The sequence below is a fragment of the Tauraco erythrolophus genome, chromosome 20, assembly GCF_009769465.1.
Source record: "Tauraco erythrolophus isolate bTauEry1 chromosome 20, bTauEry1.pri, whole genome shotgun sequence".
NCBI lineage: Eukaryota > Metazoa > Chordata > Aves > Musophagiformes > Musophagidae > Tauraco > Tauraco erythrolophus.
Window position 1 is genome coordinate 1,248,085 of NC_141484.1, and position 17,046 is coordinate 1,265,130.

Consider the following 17,046-nt stretch of genomic DNA (forward strand, 5'->3'; position numbering starts at 1 on the left):
CAGTTCCTAAGCAATGACCCCAGCAGGCTCCGGCACCTCCTCGCTGCGGTCTCCGCAGCGGGGAGTGCTGGGGGGGGGCAGTCAGACACGGTTCAGCAGTTTTAACATGCAACTGCATCGGAACCATCGGAACAAGAGAGACGGGGGGCACCGAGCCAAACCTGCTGCTTCCATCCTGCCCCAGATGTGAACCGTGCAGCTGTGTGCCAGTCCCTGTGCCAGCGCTGCAGCCGCCCAGCCTCGGCGAGCGGCCCCAAGGCCAAGGGCATGAGAAAGAGGCACAGCTGAGAAGGTAGGAGGGAGAACAGTCCCAGGGGGAAGAGCTCTGGTTTTGCTACAGCGAGGTGTCTCCCAACACCTCCAGCAGCAGGGCTGTTCCCACTGCATTACAACACGTGTACCAGCTCCTTCGACTTGACAACAGACACCCTGGCTGGTCAGCAGAGAGGATGACCAGTGCTGCTGGGGAGCTGCTGACACCGGAGGGTTTCCAGACGCCCTCCGTTTCCCACCCCATCCCCACCCTCCGAGCAGGAATGTGGAAAGCAGAGGACCCAGTGAGCCCACATGCCCTGGAGAGCCAGCGGGTCCCTGCTCTCCTGGCTGCACGGGTGGGAGAGGAAAGCAAAGTGACAGGTTCAGAGCCCAAAGAGCAACGAGCAGAGCCCAGGCGAGAGCCACGGTCTTCCCAAACGCTTCCAGTGCACCCGCTGGCTTTCGCCGATCGTCATCCGCCATCCTCAGGCCCTCCTGACGTGAGAAAAGAGCCGGGGGCTTCTCACAGGCAGAAGTGGCAGGATTTAGAGCTATAAATTGCTCAAGTTTTATTTCCTGCCCTAAGAGGTTTCTATTTATGCAGATACACAAAGGCCTCAGAACATTCCCACAATCTCTTACTGTTATTTACTGAATACCATCGGCATGCTTAGTGCCGTACAATACACAGAGGAGAACACGCTACCGCCACAAGGGACTTACAGTCTAAATCAGACAGACCAACTATAGTCACAAAGGCTGTCTGAAGATCTGACCCTGGGAAAGGTGAACGTGTGGGATGGGGGCCGTATTCCACCCCACGCTTCTGCACCAGGCCAGCACCGAGCAGCCAGGGGAGGCACTGGAGGAAGGGGACATCCGAACCCGGGCGGGGGAAGGCTGGGCTCAGGGGGCTGCTGACGGAGGTGCAAGGATGAGAATAATAATAAAAGAGCAGAGATGAGAAGGCACACACGGAAGCAAGAAGAAACGAGGCTGGGCTGGGCTCTGAGGCCAGGAACAGAAGCTTGAGCTAAATGCAAAGCAAGACCGAGTTGGCCAGCAAAAGGATGCCAGCTGGAGCAGCAGGAAATAAGGAGGCTCCTCTGTTTCCAAAAGCACATTTCTCCCTCTTTCTGAGGGGGAGAACCAGCTCGGCTCTGAACCACGCGACGGTTCTGCGCGGGAGCCGAAATCCCCGGCGGAGCAGGGAAGCAGCAGCCGTGGGGCACGGCGGGGCATCAGCAGGCTTCGGGCTCACAACTGCAGCACTTCTGCCCACCACATTCCTCCGCAGAGAGGACAAGAGCCTCGAAGTACCAGAGATTCACCACTCTGCAGAGCAGGATTCACAGACTGCAGTGAGCCTCCTCCTGCACCGCCACCACGCACCAGGCACTTACGATTTCCCTGTCGGCCGAGGGTTTGTGCCTCCGGACAGCGAGTACCTACCACGGGTCAGAAACATGCAGCTGCCAACGGAGCCTCACAGAACCAAGGCATGTTTGTAGCCCAGGTCAGCAGCCAGCAGCAGAAGCCAAAGAGTCACAGTAGCCCTTCGAAAAGGAAGTTTCAGAGGTGCACACCAAGGCGGCCAGCCGCTCCTGGCCACGCAAGAGGGTCTTACCTGCTGCTCAAAGAGAAGGGTGTTCAGCGCCTGTCTGCACGGGAGGATCATCATCGGAAACCCCACGGCTACCGACATCATGAATCCCACTCGAATCATCTCCGTCACCAGGTTGGAAGGGAAGTTCATGAGGACGTTCCCAGCAATGGCTTCGGTGTAACTCACGTAGCCAAAGAAGCCCACCTGTCCGGCAGGAGGGGAGGTGAGCGGCTGGGCTTGGACTCCAAAGCACGTCCACGTCTGCTCTTTACGACCTGGGGGTCAGCGACCTCCCAGGAGTCAGGGCCAGCCAAGGAGGGAGCATGGGGCCACCTCCATGGGCAACCTGCCAGCGGCCCCAGCTGCAGCACCCCCAAAAGCTGAGACAGGCAGTTAATGAGGAGCGGGACCTTCCCAAAAGCAGGGGCAGGTTTCTCTGTAAATACGAGGGGGGCTTTCACGGAGGACCCTGCAGCGAGGGGACACTGCCCGTGACACACAGCAGTGACACTCTGCTTGCTGCCAGGCCCACGGACCGGCCCTCTCCGACAAAGGAGGGGCCGTAACGATTCCATGCAGCAGCCTAGCTCACAGGGCAAGGCTCTTCCCAGGAATTATTAACCCGATTTTATCAACCGGTGCTTTACAAGGCACAACTTCCTTCACATCTTTCCAACTGCAACAGGCTGAAAGAAGCTCTCTTCTCCACCCTGGGCAGCATCTCCAGCTCCAGGCTGGGCCCTGGAAGGCAGACGAGCATGGCAGAGCTGGGTCTCCTCTCTGCCTCCGCCCGAGGAAACATGCCATGCTGAAAATTTGGACTTTCCAACTGCCTCCTGCACTGTTTGGGTCATCGCCTCCCATCTAATTTTGCTTTCAGCAAAACAACTTATCTTTCAGAATAAACATAGATAAGCAGAAACCAGCCCCATGTGAAGATAAATCACCATCCCTGTTGCCCCTCCGGAGCTTGACTTCTGGCAAGGAAAGGGAAGGGGAAGTTTCTTACCGTGATGTAAAAGGTGGTGACCACGTTTAGGGAAGAAGCAAATATGGAGCTCATGATTTTAACAGACGGTTCATCCAAGCTATCATAGGTAGGCAAGACCTGACTGTAGAAAAGGGTAAATTATTTCAGGAAACCTTCTGCAGAAAGAGAGAAAAACCCAACTCCAGCACGTTCCCTGCCTCGGCCCAGCAGCAAAGAATCCCTGACACCTTCCCCCTACGGAGCATAAACACTCGCTGCTATTCCACAATTTATATTGCTAATGCCAAGAGATTTCAGAACACTCATAACTTTAAGTGTTGCAAAAATATTCCTGCTCTCCCCACCCCACCACGTGGAGCTGAACGTGTGATGTAAACATTTTGGTTCAAAAGTGTTGCAAAATGAATGACCGTTTGTTCCAGTGGAACACCAGTGGCACCAGGCCAGGCGGCGCATGGGAGATTATTGTTCTTGGAGCTCTCCATGCTGATAATTAAAGCAACGCAGTGTTTACAGAGCAAAAGCAGGAAGAAGGTTAGAGCATCACACTGTCTAAAAGAGAAGTTAAACAAACCAACCCAAATGCAGCGCCTGTCGTATTTCGGCGCTGCTGCTCGAGCTCACTTCATAGAAAGCTGGGAGCGCCAATTACGCAGGATTTGGGGTATTTACAGGCTTGGAAAGCACGTGGAATGCACTTTTTGACATCAGGTGCATATTTTAGCAACTCATTAACCTCTTGTTACTTTAATTCAAGTGGCTACACCCTGGTTTCATGTTACCAAAGTAACTCTCACAAGAAGGGGGAGGCATCCCCTTAGATGGGAAGGGGGTGTCCCCAGCTCCAGTGGGCACAAAGCCGTTAAACAGAAAGTGTGTCAAGCTGAGGCCAAGCAGAAAAGTCCCTGACCCTTAATCCCTGAACATCCAACGGTTCTGCACACAGGGAGCTGAGCAGGAACCCACGAGACGCGCGCGGGATCTGCGAACACAGCACCATGACAGCCGGGAGCGAGATCGGCTTCCCCAGGAGTCTCCGTTTCGGATCCCCCCCTGCCCTCAACACAGTGACCCCCGCTAGATTAACCATGGCCCCAGCCCCACGGGGGAAAGGGGGCCAGCCAAACATCCGGGCTCGGGAAGGAGAGGAAAGGAGGGAAGCAGAGAGGCTCTGCAGCGCGTGGGATGGCACGGCCGGACCGCGTTTGTGTCAGTGCAGGAGCAGCAGCAGCAACACGGGAAAAAGTGCCATGAGAAGTCCAGTTGCACCCAGGTCTCCTGTGATCACCTAGCAGCACCCATTTGGGCAACTTGGATTGGGAGGACCAGCCCAGCATCTCTCGAAACCCCCGACACACCGCTGCGCCCTCCTGACCACCACCAGCTCTCAAGGCAGAGCAAGAGGACAAGCAGCATGGAACAGGGAGCACGTCCCGACACGCCTGGGGTTTATTTTCAGGCGAAACGACTGCCCCGAAGGCAGCGAAGGATCGGGGAGCCTGTCCCCTGCTACCCGTGACGCTGCGCCTCGAAGAGGGCGCGAGCGGACGGTTCCTTCCGAGCAGAGGGCAGGCAGGGCAGCACGAGCACTGGGAGCAGCCTCGGAGAAAGGAGCCTTGCTTCAGAGACGGCCAGAGCCACCTCGGAGCATCTGCTCTTCACCTTCGCCGCAGGGACCACCGTGCACGGCACCGCCCCAGCCTGCGGCCACCCGACCCTCACAGAGGCAACGAACATCCTGGCTTTTCCCGTCCCTGTGAATTCAGCATTTTTGCACCCATCTGCACCAGAACAGCCATCTCCAGAAATGAGAAGTTTTCTCCTGGAAAACCCTACTGAATCCTCTGGAATTAGAGGGCTCAGTGACTTGGCCAAGGTCGCTGGGGGAAGCCGTGGCAGAGGTGACTCTGGAGCCCTCGCGCTCCCAGGCTCCGCTCCGCAGCGAATTTCCACGCCACGGAACTGCGAAGGAGTGACCTACTTTGCAACTTGAGCAACACCAGGAGAGCTTTCGCAGCGCGGTGGGACTCGCGAGTGAAGCAGGGTCAGGTTTTTCAAGCTGGAATAATCGTGTGTTTACTTGTCTTTACTGTGTGCTGCAGGAAAAGGATTTCTGCTTTACGTGAGAATTACTTAATTTTTAAAACTGTGATTCAGGGGTTCGCAAAATTAAACCTACCTAGCTGAGAACAACATGCTTATAAGGACCGCCTGGGCTGGGGACAGCATATTGCCCTGATGCTTGGAAAAAAAAAACACCCAGCTTTAGGTTGGGCTTGCCACATAAGTGCTGTAATGGAGCCTATATTTAGGTACGAGCACACTGGTCCAAGACCAAACCATTTCCCTCCCAGTAAAATTGTGCTGGGTATTGTGCAGCTACCGAAAGAAAAAAAAAATACCGGAATTTAAAAACTCTAAAATGTTAACAAGGTAAAGCTGTAAAAGAACACAATTCCCTTCGCCAGTTGTAATGGAGACATTAAACAGCAAGACTGGAGCGTGTTCGAGTAGGAACCGAGCTGCCAAGAGAGCCGATAAGTGGAAAATGATGATTTGGATCTTGCGTGTGGGTGTAACACAGCAGCCTGAGCAAATTTTATCTGTCACATTCATTTGCTGTTGGCATGCTACCCACTTGCTGGAACTACAGGGGGGGAAAGCCCGACCCTGCCAGCCTTCCAAGCGAGGATGGTCTTTTCCATGGGACTTTTTACAAGGGTGTGTAGTGATAGGACAAGGGGCAACGGATTTAAACTGAAAGAGGGCAGATTTAGGTTAGATATAAGAAAGAAATTCTTTACATTGAGGGTGGTCAGGTACTGGAACAGGTTGCCCAGAGAAGCTGTGGCTGCCCCATCCCTGGCAGTGTTCAAGGCCAGGTTGGATGAGGCTTTGGGCAACCTGGTGTAGTGGAGGATTTCCCTGTCCATGGCAGGGGGGTTGGAACTAGATGATCTTTGAGGTCCCTTCCAACCCAAACCATTCTATGATTCTATGATTTGGATTTACACTCCTGTTTGCAGTCTGCTGCTGTTCTGGCCGGGCACGTACCGCTCACTTGCCGTTTTGGTGCAGAAGGTAACGCTGCTGGGAAGGTGAAAAGCGCCCGCTCCGCCGCTGCGTCCTTCCACGCGCCAACGGAACCCCTCGTTCAGAGCAGGTAACTGCCAACGCGCCAACACCTCTCCACAGACAACGCCTGTGTGTCCTTCTGAGCCTTCCCAAAGAAATCCAGGGAAGCACAGAGCAGCCTCGAGCACACGCCACCCCACGGGGGCCCTGCGGCCATTCGGCGACACGGCCCCGCTGCCTTTCCTGGTACTCAATCATTCCCTCCAAGAAACAGGGGAAATTCATCACTCCTGCAGCTGTACCAGCAGCAACGTGGGCTACACTGAGGATCTGTTTGGCCCAGAGGATCTGGTGTTGCTCCAGTACAACAACTCCCAAGTGAAATATAACTCCCTCCCCCACCTAGGTAACAAAAGGGTCACGACTGAATGAGATGCTGTACTTCAGTGGGCTGTAAAATATTTTGATTACAACAGAATAGGAAACCAGCTGGTATCTATCCCTTGCAGATCGCCGTGACCCTCTGCCCCCATTGCACACCACCAGTGCCAGAAGTGGGAACGGCAGGTACTTACGACTGGCAGGCAAAAGACATGCCAAAGATGGGGATGCAGCGAAAAATGCCCTCCCAGCGAGTGTAACTGACTCGCTGCAGCCACTGCCCGCTGAAGAGGCCGTGCTTGAAGGACGACAGCACAATCTGTAGCCAAGAGAAAGAAGAGGGGTTAAGACCCAACCCAAACCAACTTCACCGTACCAGTAGCGCCGGTGCTGGGATAAAAGGCAGCGCCTGGCGGCTCTGCGAGGCACAGCCCGGGCTCTGCCAGTCAAACCCCCCAGCTCCCCACCCACGCGCTTTCCTGAAGCTCCCAGCAACCTCCGAGGGCCCCTTGCCACCGAGGATCCTGGGGTATATTTTACAAGATCTATGACATCCCCCCCTTGCCTGATGCCACCAGACATCACAGCACGCACCAGGGTGGAACCATTTCCACCGACGCATTTAACTGGGAGAATTACTGTTCGCAGTAATTTCTTCTGCACTTTTTAAAACACGTTCTTAAATCCCATCGGGAAGCTGCGCTTGCCTTGGAGAATCCTGCTCAGTGGAGAGAGACAAAGGTTCCCAAAACAGGAGCCCACCTGCACGCCACTACTCCAGAGCCATTTAACACCACCCATTCACTAAAGACAATGACAAACTTCAGGGAAAGGGGGGAGCGAGGCACCCAGAGGGGGCCAGGGGAGCTCTTAGGCCATTGATGGGGAAACTGGCAGGCATTGGGTTGCACAGGAAACAGAAGGTAAATATGTCTGAATGCCTGTTTATAATATTGCCTGAATGGGAGTTTTCTAATCCCCAGAGATTATGTTCTAGTGCAGCCAACTCTCACGAAATGTTGTGGTTTCCTTAAAGGCACAGCTCCTGGAAAACACTCATTGACCCTTTCCAGCCTCCTTACAGAGGCAAGCTCAGAAGCATGACCCAGCACGACCTATCCAAAAAAAAAAAAAAAAAGTGGAAAGAATTTCCACACCTCCCTTTTCTTCTAGCTCTTCCAGTCCCAAAATTCGGGAGAGACAGGGCTGGGGCTCCACGAGCAAACCACAGGAGCACTCGCGAGGTGAAACTTGAAGTCGTTAAAAAGCACGTGAAGGTCCCCTTGGCCAAGCCAAACGGGGCCAGCCTTAGGTAACTCTCATCCTACCCTGCTTCAGCTAAACGGTCAAGAAGCCACTCACCTCAGACAAGAGAAACTTCTCTAGAAATGTCTAACAACAAGTACACGCCACACACCAGACTCCAGATTTACGGAAGCTTTCAGTGCTCAAAAATAGAAGTGCTGGTGTCTAACAAATAAAGCTACTTGCAGCCTGGAAGGCAGTAACCATCAGCTGCAAAAAGCACCCAAAGTGCATGAGTTCTGCCCAAGAACTGCCTTCCCCCTGCGGATTAGGGGCATTGAGGTTTTCAAGGCAAAACACTAACGCATGATGAAAGTCCTTCTGCTCCCAGGCACTCCTCCCCACATCTCCCACCCTTTGATTTAAAGTTCAGAGTCTTAAATTATAAGACGCCAACAAGCAGAATAAACCACAACCCAATTTGTGGGCTATTCTTATTTGTGCCACCACAGTCCCCAGTGTTTCTAACAGCTTACAGACTCGCTGGCCAGTTTCCCCAGTCCGCACCTCACCAGCTCAAGAGCACGGGCACCCATATCATTCCTTATGCCCGGCACTAGCGGCACCAATTATCAGGAAGGATGTTTTAAACGTGAGGCTGGACCTGCAGGCTGTCTCAGCAGGGACATCTGCGTTGAAACAACTGGAAAACAGCATTCCCAGCATTGACACTCACCACGAACATGAACACGGTGTAGAAGATCAGAGCCATGGCACTGAATGACTGTATGGAGGCCATCATGTTCCTCTGGAGGCTCAACGGAAGCACGATGCACAGGGAGACCGCAAAGAGCAGGACTATCCGGAAACTGCCCGACACCTGGAAAAGGGACCTGCATAAAGATCTGGAACACGGAGGATACTCAAAACATCCCACCAAACTGGCAAACACCAACGTGGTTGATTTTTCCAGAGTGAGGAACAATGCAAAGCCAGGATGGATTTCAAATGGGAGACTCTGCCTCCGTACGGATTTAAGGACCTGATGCTGAAGGCTTGCCATCCCTTCAGCTGGGTCTGTGATGAGCTTGCACAGTCACTGGGTGCCACTGTTGCTCTGCACAGTGTGTGACAGGTCCCTCCTGAACTGGAAGTACTGGGTGGGGGGGGAGCAGTGTTTAAATGCTATTCCAGCACAAGCTATTTCAGTATTTTCTTGCAATTAAATAAAAACTGAACTTACTTGGGAAATGAGAGATTGAGGTCTTGAAAATCCAGATCCAGAAAATTAATCAAAACCTCACACTGGTATTTATTATAGGAGAACACTCTGAAATACTTGGAAAAACTTAATACCTAATTTGGCTGCAGCCACAACGCATCTTTTAAACTTCACTGTCCCCTAATCGGAGCTTAGCAGCATCGGGCAGAGCAGATAACAGCCTCGCCAGAAATCCTTCCACGTGCCCACTCCGCTTCCCTGCACGCCCCCGCGCCAGGCACTGCTGCTCCCATCCCGGCTCACAGCTCTCCAGAAAGAGCAGCGAGACCCCCCCTGCCCACGGGGAGCACCTCTTGCCACCAGCCAACCCCAGGGTCATCCCACGGCTTATTTTACCTGAAAAGGGATGCAAGGGATGCAGGCACATGGTAACTTTGGCCACCAAAAGAGCAAGGGACAGGCCAAAAAACCCTCTTGAAGCAGAGGGCTGCAAGGAGGTGAGAGCTCAGACAGAAGAACCGTCTGTCACCACTCGTTCGGGGCAAGAATTGAGACAGGAAGCATCATCTGCTCCAGAATGAACAGAGACCAAATTAAAAGGAATTCTTTTGTTGGAAGTGCCTTATTGGAGGTTTGACACATCCGATTGTTCGCCACACGTCTGGGCTTCCAGGACTTCAGAGAGCTAAGCACTCTGTGCACAAGGCATGCCATGAAAGCCCACCATGAGATGACCCCACACCTTGTGGGCTGCTGAGCGCCCTGCTGAGGTCGGACGCTCTTTGCTGTATCCAAGGCACAACATGACTGGATGCAAGAAGAACTGGGACCACTGTCTGCATCGCAGATGTGATCCAGTGGGGATTTATTTACCTGAAATCCAAGCAGCCGGGCAAAGAAGTTGGCCCCCAAATCCCCGATGACCACATAGAAAGCAATGCAAGTTCCCAGCATCAGCCCGATCATGCTGCGGAAACAACGGAACACACACGGGTTAGGAGGAACCCCGGAATGCAGCTCCTGCTCCTGGGCAAGTGGGTGCCAGCGGCCACGTTCCCAGTGGATCTGTGCTCCACACAGCCCTCGTGAGAGGACAAGGCTTCGTTACTACTAAGGTTGCTGCAGAGACACCTGAAGATGCTGCTGGGGACTGCCGTGACTGAGCCTGTGGCGATGGGACCCCACAGCAACGGCACCTCGCGGCAGTGGGACCCCCCTCGATGGCACGTGAGCAGCGAGAACACCGCTACGGTCCATACGCTGGGAGCAAGAGACACCCTACACACACAGCTGGTGAAGCACGAAGACAGAGGGGTACCACCAACAAGGGCTCAGGGTCTCCATCCATCCTGCACCCAACCACAGCGGCTGAAGGCTGTGTAGGATCCTGCCGCATCCCCGTTTACCCCGGAACAGGCAGAGGAGTGGAACTGGAACAGAAACAGCTACCAGGTACGTCGAAAATCTGGCACAGCCACTCGCTGGTGTTCAGAGGCAGAGCAGCCCCAGCACACACCCACCCTCCAACCCAACACGGCTCCCTGGTCTGCCACGGTGGGGACGAGCCCCAGACTTTGCTGAACCCGCACTGAAAACACGTTTGGCAACCAGGTTTTGTATCCACAGGGATGCAGCAGGCTCCGAGCTCGCTCCCACGGCCGTACGAGCGGGCTGCGCATCACTGCTGGAGCACGGCGCTGCTATCCTCGGGCTTGTGAAGGACAGGCCACCAGTTCTGCATTCAATCCCAGCAAAATAAAAACCAGAAAACTTCCGTCCACACCTCGCGTCTTGGCTAGAGACGCAGCTCTGGTAAGAACGCGTGCGTGGGTTTAACGGCTCTTGGGAGCCACATTAAAACCAGACCTCGGAGGCGGCGAGGGCTCCTTCATTTCTCAGAAAAACGTCTAGAAGAACCAGCAAGAGGTTCTCTCAGCCCCACCTCCTGCAGCAGGGGCCCACCACGACAGTCTCAATACCAAATCGGCTCCCAAGCTTCTTTCCACAAAAGGGACCACACTTTAATGAGAAGATTGTCTTATGAACTGCTTCTCCTCCCAGTCATGATTGCACGGACCACTTTCCCTCCCCGTTCCAATTATATAACATCCCTGTGGCAATCACAGCAATTGCTTGCATGGACAAGCAAGATCTGAGAAATATTTCATGTATTTTTGGTGTTCTGCAGCAGTTTGCAGCTGGGAAGAGGGACGAAGCCAGCACCACTGACTGGCCTGGCCTCGAGACGCCTCCACCAAAGAGTCTCTGCCGGAAAAGCAGCGCCGTAACAACGTCCCATCGCCCATCACAACTGCTCAACGAGACCTGCGAGGGAGCTTCTGCTTGCACTGGGGTCACCTGAGGAACCGGAGTCTGTCCTGACACGGAGACAGGATCCCACCACACGGCATCTCCTAACGCCTGGCATCTCGCAGGGCAGAGTGGTGCCCGCCGCGAGGCGCGGGCAGGGCCAGAGCAGCTAACGGGTGGATCCGAGGTGCCAAGCGCCCTCCCTCCCACTAACCCACGGCAATCCTGGCAGGGATCTCGCCCCTGGAAAACAGCCCCAAGTGCCATGCCCATGATTTCACAGCAGAGCAGGAGATGAGTTCACTCCCTGACTCCTGCTCTCCCACTGTCTGGAAAGCGCTTCTGTCTGCGCTCCGGAACGGGTGGGATGCGCTGAAGGCAACACCTGCGCTGGGGGAATCTCACTTGTGCTCCTGTTCCAATCCGAGGTGGCAGGGATGGCTCCTGGGCCCGGGGAAAGGCAGAAGGGTACGGAACGAGCGCGTGGCACGGAAAGCTACAGAGCAATATTTTTCATTAAAGAAAACCAAACTATCCCAGTTTTAATTAAGCAGCATTTTACCTTGTCTCCACCAACATTTTTCCTGCTTTTCCATAGGCATGAAATGCTGGCAGGAAAAAAAAAAAGAGTTGTGGTTAGTCAAAGGAAAGTCCAGAATGCAACACGTGCATCAGTTCAAAATTAAACAACAGCAGCGACGAAGGGCAGTGCCACGGGAACCCACCGGTGTCGCGTTTTGGGGCTGCCTCCCTCGCCCTCCCTCCCACTTTCTGTTTCAGACACATCCCCCGAAACTTGGAAACCACATGAGACAGGAGCAAAGATGATGGAAAGACAGAAAGCAGGTTCTTTTTTTTTTTTTTTCTATTTAAAAAAAAAAAAAAAAAGTGGTGCGAAGTAGCAGTCACACATGGCAACCATTAAAAGAAAGTCAGCGCGGCAGAGAAAACACGCATGTGTGAGATGCTGTGTGGCAAAAAGTTACTGCAGTGCAAAATTCCAACCAAACTCTCGTTTTTATTTTTATCTTCCCACTACAACTGAACCGCCTGACGTTGCTGGATGGGAGATCTGAGATGGTGCCCAGAACGTTCAATCCCATACCCAGAATACCCAGTGCTCACAACCCACACCAAAGGGCTGCTGCCAAGAGCTCTTTTTTTTTTTTTTTTTCCCCTTCTCATACTTGGGTTGTAGCTTGTAGCAGAAAACGATCAGTAGTCTTCAAATCATGGTGTTTTTTCTTAAAAAGAAAATGCCAAGAAAACTCCGCTTGTATTTTTAGATCTTACTGGGCAGAGTGGGAATTGAGACCTCCAGTTCCAAACACAGACCATACTGCCCAACTCTCCCAGTCTCTAATTGCAGTGGTCCAACAGGAAAACCACCCCCCTGGATCCTGCTTTGCCCTGTCTCAGGTACAGCACACGTTCCTGAGGGCCAGGAAACAAATCTTGTTCGCTTCTGGAAGCATCTTCCAACATTTCAAACTCTGACTTCTTTGGACTCTGCTTGAGCTAAAAATTAAGGAAACAAGATGTTCTCCCACAGAATGAGAAAAAAGCATGGCAAGAGAGCCACGGCAGAAAAATAAACCAGAGCTGTTATGTGGGGTAGCACCAAAAATAGGCGACGGCTCAGCGACAGGGCAGGCGGAACAGCCACTGGATAACAGCTCCGGCTGCCGGCGAGGCCAGAGATGTGAGAAACAATCGGTCTCCTTGGCTGTTCTGAAGAGATGTTCTAACGAGAAAAAGCCTCCAAATGTTACCCAGACATCCCCATCGGGGGACACTGGAAAAATCAGATCTTATATCTTCTCAAGGAGGAGGGAGACGATGGCTGCAAAATAAATCGTACGGTCGAGCATCGTCGGAACGGGATCTGGAGGTGCCTAACAAGCTGGGCAGGACTGATCTGCTCAGCAGTCAGAGAAGCCTTTTCAAGCCACGCGTGGTTACCAGAAGCAGCAACCTGTGTTCCCGCACGTCCCTCTGCGGGGAGCGGAGCCGAGCTGCCTCCCAGGGACGCAGCGCGCTGCTGACGGGGCCGGTACCCAGCCCGGGGAGCCTGCGAAGAGCCAGGCCACCTTCAGCAGCTGTAAGGGTTAACTCATCTCCTGGCTAAAGCCTGTCCAGGAATCCCACTTCCTTTCTTGTCCAGACCCTTCCCTTCCACCCAGCGATGGTGAACAGCAGCGAACAACAAAATATTTTCAAAGCTCAGCCCCTTCAGGCACCAGCCCGCTCCGACCCCAGCTCTTCCATAGCCGCAGCCATCGCCCTCCGTGCTCCTCCGGAAGGGACTGCCCGGCTGAATCTGCAAAACTTTCCTACATCTCTGAGCGCTGCCAACGCCTCCCACGGGATCAGCTGCGGGGGCTGCCAGGATCTCACGCAGATGTGCCCGGGCACGAGCCCCCGGGCACAAAGGCTGCCTGTGTGGAGCCGCTCGGCCCCAGAGCATTAGGATGCGTTACAGGAGCGCTGCCTTTCCTCTCGGGCTGGCCCTCCCGGTGGCACCTCTCCCAGGGCAGAGGCACTTCTTTCAGTGCCAGGAAGTTTAGAAGCGTTACTGGCCCTCTGTGTACCCGAGCCCCTTGGCTTCAGAGAGCGCGGAGGATCCCTCCTTCCCGGGAGACGCTCCAAGGTGGAGGGGACGCTCTGTACTCCGGGGAAGTGGCACACAAAGACGTGTTGTGATGGGGCACGGAGAGGCGAGCCGGGCAGCTGGGCTGGGAGCAGCCACTACCTGGGGGGCTCCCTGCTCCCTCCGGCACCACCAGCACCACCTCTGAGCCCACAGAACTTCATCTTTTCAGGTTCTGGCAGATGCCAACACGCCCAGCCCAGCAGCAGCACCTGGAGCACGTTGAGGATGGAGGAGACTCATCTGCCAACACCACGGTCAGCGAGCGAGCCACGTGCTTCTTGAGCTCTTTTACCAAGGACGATGCCACCCAGCTCTCTCTGCCCCAGAGAACTGAGGAAAACTGAATAAAAGACGACTTTTCCTGCTGTTTCACGTGCCAGAGGAAGAGGACTGGAACCCGATCACCTCCTCCTGCCCCTCCAGGCCGGTCAGAGTCAGAAGAGAGGTCACAAGCAGAGGCCAACCCTGGCGCCAGCGCAGAGGCAACGAGCTCTGAGGAAGAGGGCTGGCAGGCTCTGCCAAAAACCCACACATGAATCTTGCAGATGTTTTTATTTTCCTGGCCGCTTGGAACCCGGCGCGCTGTTTCCTCCCTGCTCTGCCACAAACGCGCACGCCGCTCGCATCCAGGCAGCCCCAGCTCCGTGCCAGGCTCTCCGCTGGCAGAACCCGATGTCCTCGGCAGCACACTGGGTGGGGAAGCTGGCGGCTTTTGTGCCGAGACCAATAATTTACACCAGACACCCGCTACGCCAGCTCCCGAAAACTTGGGATTCGATCAGTCGGCGCTGCGTCTCCTCCCCTGCCCCGCGGAGTCAAAACAATTCTGCGCCCATTAACTTCGCTGTCGAGAGCAGAATTCAACCCCAGCGCTGCCCAGGGGGCACGGGGCAGGGGGGAGAGGCTGGCAGGGGGAAACAAAGCAAATTGAGAACTACATCAAGGAACCGGTCGCTATTACAACAATATCAGTAGGAAAGCTGTAAATTAAGAGGTCAGAGTCAAACCGCAGTTAGAAAACAAAACACAAACAACAAAACAAGCCCTCGAGCTGGAAATTCTCACCCAGGCCGGGGTAGGTCCTGCGCTTGCTGAGGTTGGCCGATTTCACCAGGAACATGCAGGATTGATGAGTCATCCAAGAACAGAAAACCAGCAGCAGAGCTCCCAGGACAATGCCACACTGCAACGGGAGAGGAGGCGGGAAGAGACGAGGGTGAGACGGAAAGTCGGTGGTTCCCGCAGCCCCGTTGCATCCCGCGGCACCGCCGGGCTCCCTCGCACGCTTCCAGCCTGCTTCCCGGTGCCTGCTTCGGAGCAGCCGGGAGAAACGTGGCGCACCAGCTCAATCCTACTCCCTCCGCAGCCCGAGGACAACGCGGAGCAGCCACCTGTTTCCCACAGCTTCCAGCTGCACCAGTCTAAGCACCGAAGAGTGAACTGGGAGCTGCTGGCGGAGCAGAACTCCCACAGCTCCCCTCGCTCACCCCCCAGCGCTCGGCGGGCTCACACGGAGACCGCTCCCCGTCCCGAGGTGCGAACTCCGTTATAAATTGATTTAACAAGAACCACTGGATAATGGGAACTGCCTCCCGAGGTGCCCGCCGGCGCCGCCGGCCTCGCTGCCTCCCGCGTCTGCAGCGGGGATGATAAATACGGAAACTTTCCAAGCAGGTGACCTCAAACAGGCACGAGTGATGCCAGGCCTTAATGCCAGGCGCCCTTTTTTCCGCTGTATTTCCACCTGGCGCGGCCGCAGGGATGGCAGCAGGGCAGCAAACGCCCCCGAGCCAACCCGCACTTGGCATATGGATAATTCCCTAATTTTTCCCCTTCTACCCACAGAAGCGACCACCTGGCGACCTCGTGGCACAGGGAAACACGCAGCTTGGTGCCCGAGACGCCCCATCTCCATCCCTGGCGCTTCCCTCGCCGCCCATCCTCACCCCGCACCGCTCCGAACACCGAACCGCCCTCCGCAGCACGGCCCCCCGCCCCCCGCCCCTCACCCAGCGCCGGGCCCGGGGGCGGACAGCGCGGGGGGGGGGACACACCGGAGACAGACCCCGGCGCGGCGAGGGGCACCGGCGGGACCGCGCTGCGTGCCCGCTCGGTTCGGCGAGACCCGCCGGTACCCGCGGGGCGAACGGGCCGCCCCGGGGGAGCGCCCCCGGTCCCGGGGCAGGGCGGGGCGGGGTCCCGGTGCCGGTGCCGGTGCCGCGCTCACCTGGCGGAAGCAGAAGGGCACGGTGAGCACGCTCACCCCCACGATGCTGTTCACCACGTTCATGATGAGGCCCCAGTTGGAACCCGCCGCTGCCGCCGCCATGGCGGGACCGGACCCCCGCGGGCTCCTCAGCCGCCCGTGCCCGCCATGGCGGGACCCGCCCCCGCCACCGGTACCGGCCACAGCGGCACTTCCGGGTCCCGCTGCTCCGCTGGCGCTTCCGGGAAGGCGAGGGGCCGGGCAGCGAGACGCGCGGGGCAGAGCGGCGCTCCTGCCGCCCTGGAGGACCGTGCCCGCTGCTCCGGGCAGAGCCGGGGCGGGAGGAGAAGCGGGGTGGCCCCCGGGCACGCGCGCGGGCGGGCTTGCACACACACGTGCACAGATGCACACGTGCGTGCACACGCGTGCAGATGCACGCACGTAAAGGCAAGCACATGCATGCACACGTGCACAGACGTGCACACACGCACGCATCCACGTGCTTGCAGGTGCGTGAGCGCGCATACACTTGAAGGCATGCACGTGCATGCACACGCATGCAGATGCGTGCACATGTATGCATGTAAAGGCACGCACATGCATGCACACATGCACAGACGTGCACACACGCATGCACACATGCACATGCTTGCAGGTGCACGCATGTGTGTGCACATAAAGGCAAGCACATGCATGCACACGTGCACAGACATACATGCACGCACACATCCACATGTTTGCAGATGCACGCACATGCCTACACTTGAAGGCATTCACGTGCATGCACACATGCACAGACGTACTCACACGCACACATCCACATGCTTGCAGATGCATGCACATGCACACACGTGAAGGCTTGCATGTGCATGCATGCACGTGTACACGGCCTGCATACAAACATGCATGCATGCAAGTAAACGCACATGCGTGCACACACATGTACACACGCAGGTGCATGCGCCTGCATGCAGACACGCACACACATCCTGCAGGATCAGCAGCTTCACAGCAGCGGGTTGTTCGAAGCCTTGCACCCCGTGTCTCAGGCTCTGCAGAGGGCCGAGGCCCCTTGCCCATGCCACGCTCTGCATCGGTGTTT

The 17,046-nt window shown here is 55.7% G+C and overlaps 1 protein-coding gene across 2 annotated transcripts in view; it reads right to left on the reverse strand.

Moving 5' to 3' along the window:
* The window catches only part of SLC38A10 (solute carrier family 38 member 10), a 34,080-nt gene extending 18,013 nt beyond the window's left edge, over window positions 1-16,067 (reverse strand). For both annotated transcript variants that reach the window (XM_086623903.1, XM_086623904.1), the window contains exons 1-8: window positions 15,966-16,067; window positions 14,804-14,921; window positions 11,648-11,693; window positions 9,649-9,742; window positions 8,290-8,433; window positions 6,503-6,627; window positions 2,871-2,973; window positions 1,883-2,065 (exon numbers count right to left, since the gene is read on the reverse strand). In XM_086623903.1, coding sequence (XP_086480029.1) covers window positions 1,883-2,065; window positions 2,871-2,973; window positions 6,503-6,627; window positions 8,290-8,433; window positions 9,649-9,742; window positions 11,648-11,693; window positions 14,804-14,921; window positions 15,966-16,067 — 915 coding nt within the window. The remainder of the gene's footprint in view (window positions 1-1,882; window positions 2,066-2,870; window positions 2,974-6,502; window positions 6,628-8,289; window positions 8,434-9,648; window positions 9,743-11,647; window positions 11,694-14,803; window positions 14,922-15,965) is intronic.
* Between the last annotated feature and the right edge of the window lie 979 nt (window positions 16,068-17,046).